The sequence below is a fragment of the Sesamum indicum genome, linkage group LG3 (genome assembly GCF_026168435.1).
Source record: "Sesamum indicum cultivar Baizhima isolate 11 linkage group LG3, ASM2616843v1, whole genome shotgun sequence".
NCBI lineage: Eukaryota > Viridiplantae > Streptophyta > Magnoliopsida > Lamiales > Pedaliaceae > Sesamum > Sesamum indicum.
This window is the reverse complement of record NC_142659.1, coordinates 16524164-16539381: the sequence shown is the minus strand read 5'-3', so window position 1 is coordinate 16539381 and position 15218 is coordinate 16524164. Positions and strand designations below refer to the sequence as shown.

Genomic DNA, 15218 nt, shown 5'->3' with positions numbered 1-15218 from the left:
AAAAAGATTTTGAAGAAAACAGTCTAGGGTTTTAGTAAGGCAAAAAAAAAAAATCCCGAAACAGTAGAATTTTAAAAACAGGTTTGCACAGCACTACAGAAACTCAAACTTTATCAAGGAAGTGAAAACCGAGTATGCAGAAGAGAAATCACAAGATTATTCAGATAAAGAGCAACACTGTATACGGAATAGCAGAAACAACAGAAGTAAATCAGTTATCAAACGTCCACAGAAAAACACAAGATTCGCAGACGTATTAACAGAGAGTAGATAGAACAGAAATTAAAGGCAGGTGTATTAGAACCGAGGCTAACCAGCCTAAGTCCCGTCCAGATACCCGACGACCTCAGGGGTCCGGCCAGGAGGGATATTAGGGGGTTTTACCGCGGCTAACAGGAGTAATGTAAAGGAATAACAACGACAGTAAAGAAAAATAAAACAGAAGCGAATAAGAACCAGAGGAAGGGTTATGCGAAGGTTTTACCGTCACCAGGATCAACGCAGATCGGAGAATCGGCTCTGATACCACTGGAGGGTTATACCCTACAGTTCCTAATAAAAATTTGTATAATTGCTATCTCAAATTCATATACACACACATGATTTGGCAAATTTTTCACTTATTCTAGAGCAAAAAGTTCTTAACTCAAATTAAATTAAGTTTTACCGGATTTAGACAATGAATTTTTTTTTTTGCACTGATTAATTAAAATTAGTCAATATTCATGAAATTTTTAGTCCAAACAAAGTAAATAGTTGTGAACTCGCGCTTGAAACTATGAACATCCTTCAATTAAGCAAATAAATTTGAATTAAATAAAGAGAAAAAGAAAAAAGACAAAAGTCTATGTGCAGAACAAAGTTCTGTAATATCTTCAGCTACTGTTGATCAGTGATCACTCTCTTGGCTAAATTTCAGTAAAGAGTAGAAGACCAAGAAAGTTGACGACAAATAGCAAGACATGGAGTTGGAGGAACAGAAACTTGAGCAGTTCAAAGGGCAAACAAGACTTCTTGAATTCGCAGTCCCCTAACGCTATGATCTCACTATAAAGCTGGACCTTTCTGCCTGCACTTTTTCTGGGAGTATGCTGATTGATGTTTTCATTAATGGGGTCACCAAATTTCTAGTATTGAATGCACTCGAACTTGTTATTAGTCAAGTCTCCTTCACCGGCTCTCACAAGCAAGTATGCTTTTTGTTTTTTCTAATCGCTTTTGTAGGAGCTCAAAAGGCTTGGGGTGTGCTAATTTCTGTTAATAATTCTTGATCTCGTTTCCTTTGGTTTTTTTGGCTTGATCATGAATTCTTGTTCTTGTTTGTTGTGGTCGGTTTATTTGACTATGTTGCAGATACAACAGATGACGGTATTCACAGGATCAAGGGATAAAAGACTGCATTAGTGTTTGCCTATCCGTCATAGAATTCTCAACTCCAATCTGTTCATGCAGGAACTAAAGTTCATGCTTATTGTCCCGTTGGTAAAAGTGAGAAAGGGAAGTTTGCTCTGAAAACACTCGACTTCTTTAAGATGTAAGTTGTCCATCTTTTCCTTTGAAATCAAGATTCAGAAATAATTGTTAAAATTGAGAAGACCATGAACTCATAAGATGATCGAAACCATAACCTAGCTCATTTGAAGTCATAAAAGACTTAAACACGACCCTGCGATATGAATTGAACTATAGGCTTACATGAATGTGGAAAACTGCAGGTACTTCTCAATGCCTTATCCACTCCAAAACTGGATCTGGTTGCAGTTCCTGAATTCTCTGATGCAGCTATGGAGAATTTTGGTTTGATTACGTTCAGTGAGACGGAGTTACTTCAAGATGATTTGCATTCTGCAGCAGCTAATGTACAGCGGGTAGGACTCAAATCTGACAATGTTGTTTTATGAATTCATTCATCTTTTGAATTGCTTTTTTCTAATTGTAAATAACCTTTTGTAATACTCAAATAATCTATCTTCCACATGATTCTTGTTTCTTATATTCCATATCCCATAACCGTTTCTAAATAATCATCTTTTCCATGACAGCTTACAGTTGTTGTGGCTCATGAAGTTGCAAAAGACTGGTTAGGTAACTTGGTTATAATGGAATGGTGGACTCATCTGTGGCTTAAGGAGGGTGTTGCAACTTGGGTAACTTTTTATTTCCATTGCTTCGTCTATTGAAAGAGTTTTGAGATGACCATGATGTTGTTTTTGTTTTCTGATTCTGCTATCTAATAATGCTTTTAGGTAAGTTATTTAGTTACCGACAGATTATTTCCCAGATGGAAAATTCGGAATCAATTTCTTCAACAGACAACAGGTGGTCTGCGGATGGATGCATTAGGACAATCACATCCAACACAAAATATTATTTCTTAAATTGATTAGCTGTTGTATTTTGCTTCTCTGCCGTTTTCAGGCACGAGTTTTATCTTCAGCTTTGGATTCCGATGCTCTGTGGCTTGTTCCATTGACTTTGTCCCTCAGGTCATACAATAACCAAAAGAGATTCCTTTTAGAAGCAAAAGTTGGGAATATGGAGATAGAGGATGCTTCCTGTTCTTCCGATGTCTGCTCAAGCCAGACGACAAATAGTAACGCAGAAAATGTTGGCGAAAGTTGGTGGATCAAAATAAATATCCACCAGGCTGGCTTCTATAGGGTGAAGTATAACGACAGCCTTGCAGCTCAATTGAGGAAAGCTATAGCAAGCAACTCCTCATCATAAGCAGATGAATATGGTCAACAGTACTCTCTGATAAACCATATCTCTTGATTGTTTTTACCATTCCCATGCTTTCTGTTCTTGGTTGCTGTTTGTGTTGATATGTAGAACTATTTATCATGCTTGTACACTCCAACATCTCTATATCAGTCGGATATGAGTTAGGTTTTGTAGTTGAAATCATTGGTTGCCTTCTGAAGTTGTTACAAGTGAAACTATTTTCAGGATACGCTGCTTGATAGGTTGTTGATGCTTTTCTTATTCAATAGAAACTTCTTTGTCAGGGATTTTGGATGATACGTTCGCACTATGTGAGGCTTGCTCAACGCCATTCTCATCTTTGCTGAACCTGATGGATACATACAGGAAGGACATTGATATATTGTGCTGTCAAGACTTATTGATGTACAAGTCTCTTCTCTATTTCCTTACTCGCATATTTGACTTGGGGCGACTATGATATTAACTTCTACTTTACGTATGCTGTAATGCTTTAAAAATCATAAGAGACGCCATCCCAGAATTGGCGTCTGATTTCAAGAAATTCTTCATCAGTCTCCTCCTAACACATTCAGAGTGAGAAAGTATATCAAATTTCCTGGCATTCTCTTGATTTTGCATTGACAAATGACAAAATATGCAGTATTTTCCCTACTGTATAATGACAATCTATACATCAGAACAGTGAGTAGGACTTCTCGTGATCTCGTCCCTGTTGCATTGACAACAATAAGATTCTAACTACGGACTGGTTCATTAATGTGCTTAACTGGTATATAACGAAGTAAAATAGTAATCTTGGCATGCATGCTTTTTTGCTTGTTTTCAAATTGGAGATTATATTTGCAGGAAACTAGGCTGGGATGTCACACCAGGTGAAAGCCACCTAAATGCACTGATAAGGGAAGAAGTTTTGACGGGGTTAGCTAGTTTTGATCACCCTCCAACTAAAGTAGAAGCCATAAAGCGCTTCCAAGCGGACAGAAACACCTCACTACTTCCAGTTGACACCAGAAAGGTAACATCAAATATTTCTGCTCTCCTCACTTTAATTTTCTTAACCTGTTGAACTCAACTTTTCCAGCAGGCGGCTTACATAGCTGTGATAAGAAATGCAAGCAGTGCAGATAGAACTGGCCTGCATTGCCTTCAAAAGATATATAGGGAAGTCGATGCAGTACAGGAAAAAACTTGGATTCTGCATAAGATTAGTCCAAAATAGTGCATGCAACTGTTTACAACAATTTCCTGTCGAAGCTTCTCTAAGTTCATGACTCTGACGACCTCTTCAGCTGCATGGCGTCGTGTCCTGACCCTGTTATAGTTTCAGAAACTCAGGACTTCATGTTAACTGATGACGTACAACAACAAAATCACGGCCATCAAGACCCAGTGTCCTGCACCACCTAGCCAGTTTACTAACATTTCACTTTTAGCTCTGATGCAGGTTCCTCATCAAGATGCAGGTTCACTTAGGTCATGCTCAACCTTCCTATTTCTTTCTTGCCTGAAAATGTTACCACACAAAATGTACATCCTGGCTCATCAACTTGCAACTTAGGTTGGTCACAATGTTGTTTTGTTTTCCTGGTCATCATCAATGCCTTTTCGATGTCTTGCAGACAAACTGGGATCTGATCATGAAGAAATGGGGAGACAGGATGATTCTTACTTATTTCGTGTGTGATATTGTCACCCCAGTAAGTGACTCACACAACTATACAACACTCTCAACACTATGAATCATCTGCCATATGCCCATATCTTCCTATATAGGAACGTGAAGACTGACCCAATATTACACTCTGACACAACTATTCCATCACCATTATAAATAATTTATGGATATCCCTCCATCAAGTGAAAAAACTTGAAATGACTGTAAACATAGAAACAACACACATAACATTCTTGTTTTCAGTTCTGCAGCCATGAGATTGCTGATGAAGTCGAAGCATTTTTCAGTACCCATAGCCATAGCCGTCCTCTTTCCTCCATTATGTAGATTCTGAAGCAAAGTCTGGAGCTTGTCAGAATCAAAGCAAGGTGGATTGAACACATAAAGGAGGAGAAAGCAGTTCTTGCAGAGCTGGTTAAGGAGCTATCTTCCAAATAATAAACTAAATAAGGCTATGCTGTTTTAACATTGATACTCATTTGAGCTAAGATAGAGAGGATTCTCAACTATTGAAATTTCGGCTGTGATTGCATGACATCTCATGTGACTTCCTCTCTATGATCCATATATCATATACTAAAAAACACACGAAAAATTTGATTATATCAAAATAAAACTCAACAATGTTCGTGACATTCAAGTATCTAAAATGAAATTTTACGTACAAATACACGTCTAAGTTAGTCGATCTTCCTCATCCGGCCTCCATTTTATTCAAGGGACCTAAAAACTCCAAGATGAAATCAAATTCACACTATAGGTACGGTACGTATTTCTTTTTTTATTTTTTTTCCAAACACATATCATATTTTCCTCTAAATCAATAATCCAAAAATGGAATAAATAAAAAAATCATTTTTTTTCAAGAAGAAACATTAAATCTGACTTGGGCCTGAAGCTGGGCCTGGGCCTAGACCAGACAAGCCCACTTCTCTTTTCTTCATGGAATGGATCTTCTCAAGCTTCAATTTGGCCCGGAAGTTAGTGATGAAGCTCTCAGCTTTCGTGTTCACGTCTGGGCTCGGGCAGAACAATGGCGATGGATGGAATGGCGTTGCGCCGCCGCCGTCCACGGAGGAGGGCGTGACGTCGGAATCCGGGTCGTCTAGGTCCGGGGACCCGCTCCTGGAGCTGGTGTTGCTGTTGATCCTGACGTAGTCTCCTTGCACTACAAACTTCCATGCCGGGCTTTTGAAGAACCCCGGAGGCGGCGGAGGTGGGGCAGGCGGAATACGATGGAGCGGGGATTCGCCGCCGCTGTTTGAATTTTCCTCTAATTTATCGAAGATCATCTTTATGGGTTTCGGTGGCTTGCTAGTGGGCAATGGCGCGGTCCGGGAAGTGGGTTCTGGTTGACGTGTAGGTAGAGATGGTGGATGGGGTGCCAGTGTGACTGTTATGGTTCTCTTTCGTTTTTGCTTTTTCGAAGAGAACAGATTTTGGAAGACTGATGGTGGCGGAGGTGGAGGCGGAGGTGGAGGAGGCGGCGATGGTGGCGGGAGCTGGAAGCTTAGAGGAGCTTGAGCTTCGTGAAGAAGAGAATCCAAATTATCAACGCTCTTCTGTCTTTGCTTCTTCTTCTTCTTGTGGTAAAGGGAATTCAAGAAATCTTTAGTTGCGCTTCCCGTTCCCCCGCCTCTTTTGCTGCTCTTTTGCTGGGGTGGAGGCAGAGGAGGAGGAGGAGGCGGCGGAGGAGAAGGTGGTGGTGGTGTCACAATGCGTCTTGTTGGTTCCATTTGTTTGTTCGGTTTTCTACTTGATCTCTCCTTTTTTCGTGGCACTCTTTCATATGTACGCCTTGGATTTTCCAGCACTTGTGACGAGTCTGGCGACTCTGCCGCCGCCGCCGCAGGCGGTGGAGGTGGCTTCCTTGCTGTAACGGGAGGTTCCGAATCTTCTTCCTTTTTCCTGCTTGATCTGTCGCTTTCAGGTGCTGCTCTTTCTTCCGTACCATCCGACATTTCTTCTGGATGAGGTACTGCCGGCGGCGGTTGAGCTGGTGGCAGTGGCGGCAGCAAATTTGCAGCTTCCTTAGATTTACTCACCAATGTATCAACAATAATAGCCTTCGTCTGCGGCGCTGCTCTGAGATAATCAACTTCTTCCAAACTCCGGTGGCGGCGGTGTAGCTGTCCCGGATCCGGAACCCGACCCGGATCAACATGAAAATCATCATAAAATCTCCTCTGATAATCTCCATAAGACCAATGGAAGGAAGAAAATTCACGCAGATCGGGGTATGAGCTGCTATTCCTTCTCAAGAAGGAATTTCTGCGCTCCAATTTAGCCTGATAATCAGAATCTTCATACCATTGGTTTGAAGTTGCAAGATTTGATGTCTGTCCCTCATACCACTTGTTGGGCGTAGATGGGTTGGACTTCTGGGACTGATTCTGCTTACTGGAAGAAGCTTGAAATTCATCATAATATGAAAACCTATCCTCATTCTTGTTTCTGCTAAGAAAACCAAACACTACAGCAACCAAAACAAGCACAATGTTCAAAGAATCCCAACTTTTCCTCACACTATTCGGCCTAAAGATCTGAGCACTAAAAGACAGAGTAGAGGGCACTACAAAAACCAAGAAACAAACAGCTGTTACCAGCAGAAGAAAAACCACCAGCCCTGAGCTAAAGAACGCGCCGGATACACCACGGCGGAGGCGGTCAGCACGGCGGAGATTGGAGCTGCTCTGGACCCAGAACGGTGTCAGGTCTTCCCCATCTCCATCTTCTTCCATTGTGTGTTTCTGTGAGTTTTCTTGTTGCTTTTGTGATAAAGATGAATGGGGTAAAAGAGGAGCCTTTTGAGTTGTTTTTATGAGACAGACACTTTGCAGTTTGCAGCTCTTGCTTTTGCTTTTGGGGTTGGGAAATGTTTGTTTGGCAACTTTTGAGGGTCACTCTGCTTTTTCCCTTTTGTGGGTTTTGATGTGTTCTTGCAAAGATCTGTTGTTGTTTGGGGTGTTTGTTGCAAAGATTTGTGGGGTTGGTATGTGGAAATGGAGAAGTAGTGGGGTTTATTTATACAATAATTAATGGGGATATTTGGAGAGTGCTGAAGATTAAAGTAATAGTATTTTCAAGAATCCTCACTGGCAATTACCATATACCTTCACATGTTGCGATTCAGAGAATGACACCCCCAATTAATGACGCGTTTGGCAATGCCACTTAAACTTTGTCATCCAATATTTGATCTCAACTAATTCTTCAATTTCTTCAATAAAATTAAAAAAAAAAAAAATCACATGTTTTGAGAGTCATTTTGTTGCTACTTTCACTCAAATTTAGTTAAATATATGTACGATCCATGTGAAAATTTAAAAATCTATGAATATTATCGTTGACGTAAGCCTATTAATGATCTCAATTAACTTAAACATCACAAGAATACAATCGGAATCGTCCCAATGTTGTTTTCACAAGTTTTAATTTTACAAGATTTTCAACTTACCTAAACACTTTCTTGAAATATATGTAACTCTAAATTATACTTTTCAAATTCGAACACAATAATTATTTTTGAATACAAATACAGCAAGAAGTGTAATATAATAGCATAATATGCAAGAAATATGTTGGCATTTTTTAATTTTCAAAAACTCATAAGCAAAATTCAAAATTCAAAGATGGATGTAAGATTTCAATAATAATATGATTGTTTCACCTAAAATTTCACCAACTCCTCATACATTATGGAAAAAGTCAAAGCAACATTGTCCTTGCTAACCAAGCCACATTCATCCTTAGAGCACATTAAATTGAAACCAGATTGCAAAGGTCAAAGCTAACACGTCATCAAGGAATGAATTCTTTTCTTTTCTTTTTTTCCCTCCAAAAGAAAATAGGGTGGGTTTTGCTGGAGCTACGGCGTCGTGTATCCAATACGAGCCGTCTTCCTTAAAATCGGTGAAAATAATTGTTCAATGATCGTTGTCCTTAACACGCTTTTTCTTTTTTTTTTTTTTCTGTCGTCTATAGAACCTTCAATTGTAATTACGTAGAAGCGCATCTCTCTAAATAACATTAATTAGGATGCAAGATATTCGTCTTGCTTTACATTTAATTTAATTCTGCCTTCTAACTTAGGCAACTCGGCAGCCTTAATTATTCCCTCTGGCGTCCTACCACAGATAAAAGTTTAATACACTTGTGTGTTTATTCATTGTTGGAGAATTTTAGTTCGGAATTTTTCACTAAGCTTAACATGCGTTTGTTCTTTCAAAATTCTAAATACATAAAGTAGTTTGATGCAGGATTAAGTAAGAATAAGTAGAATATTTTTTAAAAATGACATATTTTAGTCCAAAAATGATCATAGAGTATTTGTAAGATCAAAAATCTATACTTGTACAGGTTTACGTATCGTGATTTCAACCTCCCAAGTGTTGGGTCATCAATGGTTAGAATACAGTTCAGATACTGTATAAATATATTACTTTGTTAGTATTTCATCATCTTATAAATCGTTAAGGAAATGAAACCTTGAAATTTATAAGTCACTTAAATTACTCATACGCAACAGACATAAAACACTTATTTATTGTTTTTCAAAATACTTACTTATCATAGATAATTTCGTTATAATGGTACATCATGTAACTAATTGAAGTTTACTTAGAGATGGGACCAATCTACACATCATGATTTATAATGAACAACACATTATAGTTCGTATGTAGGAAAGAGAGCAACACACGGTTTCCCTTGTCTTTTTCTACTCCCAACGGCCAAAAGGGCAATCATTGTTAACGCTGCGTTCCGTCGAACAATATTGAACTTGGATGCTGCTCTGTACCCACAAAAAACATTCACACAATCTACATACAAACAATTGCACAGTTGCTATACAGCTCAAAATTTGAACATTTTTGTCCTAAACTTTTTATCAGTTTCTTCGGAACAAGTTTGAGACTATAAAATATTTTTTTTATCGTATTGATGGGACTTATGTATTTACTCAATTTATTGAAAATTTGATGTAATCATGTAGTTATCGTTTCTATCAGAAAGAATAAACGGACTTTTTGGATTAACGTATAATCTTTTTTTCAAGTATTTTATAAATCTTTGAGAGTTTATAAGATATTATAAATTATTTGATGATTTTTTTCAAATATGAGTTTATAAGATTAAATATATTTCTTTTCAATAAAAATAAGGAGTTCGTGACTTAACATTTTAGCAGATGTTTAGTTTTAATCGTATTAATTGCAATATTAGTGTTAATAATATATTATATATACAAGGTTTATGATCTTGTCATATTCATTTGTTTTCTTTTTTTAAATAAGAGCGATGAACTATTATTAATTCAAATAAATTGATTATGATTATAGTAGACACAACATTTTATACATAAAGTGTGACCCAAACCTATAATTTTTAAGATCATGGAGCCTCAATTTCACTACCTGGACTAGGCCGACGATCTTATCATATTCAAATATTATAAAAAATTATTATTATTGATTTCATCATAGGTACCTAATTCCAAGTGGGAGGTGAGGCTAATCATGTTCATGTAGGGATACAGAATTGAATCCCTCCCAATAATTATGATTTTTAGCATGAATTCAAATTTGGTTTCGAGTATATTTTTTGAGTCGATAAATATTAAAAAAAATTCAGAAATATTTCACTGGTGTTAGAAATAAAATTATAAAATGAAATAAACGTACAATTGTCGTTAAAATATTTATTAAAAAAATTATAATATTGGATCAGTTTGTTATTAAAAAAATATTTATTATGTGACATCAATTGTCGTTAAAAATAAAAGGTAAAAGGAAATTAAGAAAGTAAACTATTTTGTTAGGAGACTCAAAAATTTAGTAGAGAATTAAAGAAAAAATGAGTGTATTGAAGGAAATTAAATAATTTCAGAGCTATTATATATTTAATTTTCATAGAATTAATATTTTTTTTCAATAATTTCATTTTCGATGAAAAAGTATCGAAAATTTCAAAAGTCTACAAATTGAGGTGTTTTTAAGATTATTAAAAGTTAATGGGTCCTTATGAAAATTTGAATGAGTTGAGGGGCATCCAATAGCAACCCGCTCTTTTTTGTCTCCAAGTCTCGAGGATTAGGGTTTATGCGTTGAGCTCACTAACTCACTTCAAGCTTTGCTTTGAACTCCTCTCACCAAACCATGACGAAATCAAAAGAAAAAAAGAAGAAATCGACGCTAACAGAAGAAGAAGTTTCGAAGAGGGGGAAGAAGTTCCAAGCCCTGGACGTGAAAATCAAGACAATTGGCGAAAACCCAGATCAAAAAGCTCCTCCAGTAGTTGGATACTTTCCATCCGGCTATGACCCATTGAAAAATTCCGATGACTCGGATTCAAGACCGGGAAGCGTCAAGGTTTACAAGAGCGCGAATTCTCGAAACCCTAGGAACCCTAGAATGCAGGTTGTGGTGGGCGTGAATGGGTCGCAGGTGAACTTTGTTGGGTCAAATTATTCCGGCGAGGCAACGACGCCGCAGCTGTGTAATTATGCTCTGGGGGTGTTGGACAAGGAGACCAGAGTTTTGACAATGGTTCCAATTGCTGCTAATAGGGTAAAGATGTTGGTTTTCTATTTGTTTGGTTGTTTGGGTTGGGATTTAGGATTTTCAATTTGAGTTTTGTTTATTCTATGATTAATACAACGATTGACATTTCTAGCATTGTATTTTTGCAGATATTCAGATTGGACCCGAAATTTGGAGGGCCTGAGCTGCATGAAAATGAAGAGCTGGATGAAGCGAAGGGAGAAATCACCATGGAGGAGAAGGCTGATAAATTCAGAAATTTGACTGTAATGTATTCAACAAAGAAGGATATACGACGGGTAAACCCCTTTCATCTATCTGTAGAAGTTTGATGGCCTTATTGCTCTTCAGATGTAATACATATTTGTTTCCTTGTTATTTCTATGTTCTGCAAAATGTTTTGTTATTAAAGTTCGACTATAGGTGCTCTGTTTTTCGTGCTATTGAACCTGGGGCTTTGAAATCTGAAGCATCCACCAAGTAACAAATCTTGATAGGTGAAAGAGTGAAGTGGGATAGGCGTAGCTTAAAAAAATGTATCCTTAACTATTAATCATGTAATGATTTTTCACTGGGTGATATTCATATATGTGATACATCACTAAATTTCAGGATGTGAAACGTGAAACCCTACGACAAACAGAAGGTCCAGGAACTCAGGAAGATGTGGACCAGAAATTGAAAGGAATTGAGATAAACACAGAGGCACTTGAAGCTATCGCTTCTACTACTAATTCTCGCAATGTTCCACCATATGATTTGGATGCCACTTCACCAGATAAGGCATATCCACTCGACAAGATAATTCTGAAAGGGGAATGGGATTATCTTCTAGATGTTTTTGAGCTTGCAGAAGCTGGATCAGTAGTGAGCCCTGATGTTTATCCAAGTTTTGTTTGCAACAGAGTTGATAAATTAGAAGATGTTAAGGTGAGAAGCTCTGAAACTTTTAAGCTCTCAATGCTCTATTAAATTTCAAGTGTATTAGTGTCCTAACACTCTTTAGCAAGCTTCTTATTCTTTACATGCATATTATCATTGAAGTTGTATCACAAGAAATGCAATTTCTAGTTAAGTATATGAAGGCTTTGTATGATGAGAATAGTAAAGCAGGCATAAATGCTGTAGGAATATCCTTAGGCTTGCATCACACATCACACGCCTAACACACTTGTAATTTTACCAGATGATCTTAGTTGACCTTCATGTAGTTTGATGTGTTTATTCAGCACGATTGTAACATGAGAGATGGTCACTCCGCTGTATTGTAATGAATAATTATGTAGAAAAGTCCAATTATGGACTGTTGTAATTCTTAAAATTTGTTTTGTAATCCAAACTCAACTTCAACTGGAATTTTTCCTGGATGGAATTGAACCCAGTCCAAAATGGGTTTTCCAAACGACTGGAACTTCTTTCACCATCAGCCGAAATTATTGATGTGTATAAAGTTTGATTTCATCCTGGATATTCAACTTTCGCGATGTTAATTAAGAATGAGAGCTGATTCTTATTTGTATCAACTATCCTGTAAGATTAATCACATTGTCGTGGAATGTTACTTTGGTTTGAGGTCATCTTTTTTCTTCACTGTTTTCCTCGTTCTTCAAATTTTGTAGGATGAGTCAAAGAAAAGAAGATTTGCTGGCATATTGTCATATATCACTCATCTCATCAAGTTCAAGGATAGGCATTCTATGGATGGTGTAACATCTGCAAAGCGTCACAAATTACCTAGTATCCTGTCTCAGAAGTTCTCCTCTTTGTTTGGTGCTACAAACGATACAAGAATTCCAGATGATAAATTGAAACTGCTTATTAGCTATATCCTGGTGCTCTCTTTGTTTGCTGATGATTTCCGGTCCGACCCGTCAGATATAGCCAAAGATCTTCGGATGAACCCTATAACATTAAGACCTCACTATGAGTACTTAGGTTGCAAGTTTGTTCGCGATAATCAGGTTTTGCTGGCAACGCTTCCTGTCCCGCTAGAATTCCAGACAATCAAAAGGAAGAGGCGAAGGTAGATGTTTGTCTACACTTTAGCTATCCTAGTATTGCTGTTGTAATTTTACCATTCTTGATGAACTTGCTGGTCCATATGTTCTTTTTTCTTTTTCAAAATGATAGTCGAGAAGTTTTAATATTTCCAGAGAGAATTGCAGATGACTCTTGAGTTTTAATATCAACTAGATTGTTATTATTATGTTATTTTTTTCTTTTCCAAAATGATAATTAAGAAAATTTTAGTATTTTAGAAATTTAAATATAGACTAGATTATTATTCATTTTTGGATTTTATTTAGTTTTTTCGAATTATTGTTACTTTATGTTTGAATTTGTTAATAGAATCTCTAACGTAATCAAGTGACTGCGCCATTATATTAATAGTTTTTCTTTTTTGATTGAGCACCATTATATATATTGCATCATAGAAGCAAAATGTGTGTTAAAAAGCTTAGTTCAAAATCTGTTGAAAGTTTGATCAAGGTCTGACTTGACAAAAGATTCCCGAAACTACGACATTCATAAAAAAAACGCCTATGTATTTTAAGTCGGCCGCTGATCTTGTTCCCAATGTGCTGAGCAAAACTGGCGATATATTTTCCTTCCCAATCTCTAATTATACCTCCTGCCCCGCCGCACCAGGATTTTTCGTAGCTGCTCCATCAGTATTTAACTTGAAAGGTGGCTCTTGGGGTGGATTCCATTTAATAATGAAATTGTTCTTGATTTTGGATACTGGAATCGTTTGATGTTTCATGGTATGTTCATGGATTAATTTAATTCCCAGATGTTTATTAATCGGTTTCTGATTAAAGTAAAAATCATTTCTCATTTCCCAAATTATCCAGAATGTGTGAATTATTTGGAGATGAACTGTTTTTTCATTTCTGAAAGTTTATAATACCATTACTGTGCATAGAGGTTATTGTAATTGGTCTGCGGATTTGGAAGAAGGCAGGGCGTTAAAAAAATAAGTGTTATCCTGGTTGCACGTCTAGTGTCTTGTGTTAAGAATGTTGTGTCCGAACATACAAAAAATGAATTTGATTCTTGGTATATTTCCAAAGTGTTTTCCAGGGTAGTTAAGGCCCTTCAGTTTTAAACTTTGTTACTTCTCATACATTTTGATTAAATCAATATTTTAACAGAAATATTGGTGATTTTTTTTTTTCAGAATAAGTTGCTTTTAAAATTAAATTACAATAACTATCATTGTATCATTCCTAAATAACGGAATTAGCATAGGGCATCGAAACCCATAAATCTTAAATGTAAATCGAAAAACAACTAATTACAAACTATTACATGTATTTAAGCAATAACCTGTTGCGGGGCAGTATTAACACTTAAAACCTCTCTCTTTCTTTTTTCTTTAATGAAATAATTCTTGGTATCTGTAAACTTATATAAACATATTCTAAAATTATGAGGGCCTTCCATAATACTGAGAGCAAAAGTAATCCAACAAGTCGCATACAAGATAATGAAATTTTATTAAGCTCCAAAACATGAGAGCAAAAGTATTCCAACAAGTCGCGTACAAGATTATGAAATTTTATGAAGTTACATAAAAAAAAAAAAAAAAAAAAACCTGCAAAACAAAAATAAGCACTTCAATGCTTCAAATAGTAAGGAAATTAAGGTAAAGATTAAAATTAAATAAAGAGTATGTTGAATGTGTGGTGTAAAACATACCTCAAAATCTTCGACTTCTACAAATAAGATTTTCATATTGAATCATGTTTATGTCTCAGAGCTAGAGAAGGCAAATGCCATGTCGTGACTAGTGATGGCTTATGGGACGTAATGACAAATAGAGAATTTTGTGAAATAACTAATAAACAAATTTTAATATGACACTAAAGGAACGCAACAAATTCATTGGGCCAAAGAGTTGACCTTGTTGCATAAATAGCGGCCGAGTACCTCTCGAACCTTGCCCTTCGGAGAGGAAGCATGGATAATATTTCTATAATCTTATTCGCAATATTTCAAGATTATAGAAATATTATCCTTATTCCATTTCCTAAGACGAGGCTCGAGAAGTAGTCAGCCGCGACTTGCGCAAGAGGGTCAACTCCTAGGCCTCTTTTCACTAATGAATTTGTTGCATTCTTTTTGTGCCATATTAAAATTCATTTTTTAGCTACCTCACAAACGTCTTCACTTGTCATCACACCCCATAAGTCATCACTAACCAGAACAAGGCACTCGTCTTCTAAAACACGAGGCAAAAACACGACTTTGAGTTCTAATATGATCCACAA

At 36.7% G+C, this 15218-nt stretch overlaps 2 protein-coding genes and 1 pseudogene across 3 annotated transcripts; 2 read left to right on the top strand and 1 right to left on the bottom strand.

Moving 5' to 3' along the window:
- The first annotated feature begins 835 nt into the window (after positions 1–835).
- Positions 836–4909, top strand: LOC148788731 (aminopeptidase M1-like; annotated as a pseudogene). Its single transcript, XR_016064381.1, has 12 exons — positions 836–1190; positions 1425–1534; positions 1716–1868; positions 2043–2147; positions 2247–2740; positions 3009–3140; positions 3214–3300; positions 3574–3742; positions 3812–3926; positions 4016–4133; positions 4292–4424; positions 4646–4909. The product of XR_016064381.1 is annotated as an aminopeptidase M1-like (transcript).
- A 67-nt stretch (positions 4910–4976) lies between these two features.
- Positions 4977–7423, bottom strand: LOC105157848 (uncharacterized). The gene has a single exon (XM_011074344.2). The coding sequence runs from the start codon at positions 7141–7143 to the stop codon at positions 5278–5280; it is 1866 nt and encodes a 621-aa protein (XP_011072646.1). The 5' UTR covers positions 7144–7423; the 3' UTR covers positions 4977–5277.
- Positions 7424–10488: 3065 nt separating this feature from the next.
- Positions 10489–13155, top strand: LOC105157780 (uncharacterized). Its single transcript, XM_011074254.3, has 4 exons — positions 10489–10971; positions 11094–11243; positions 11557–11874; positions 12564–13155. Exons 1-4 carry the CDS (start codon positions 10561–10563, stop codon positions 12969–12971), a joined length of 1287 nt encoding a protein of 428 aa, XP_011072556.1. The 5' UTR covers positions 10489–10560; the 3' UTR covers positions 12972–13155.
- The last annotated feature ends 2063 nt before the right edge of the window (positions 13156–15218 follow it).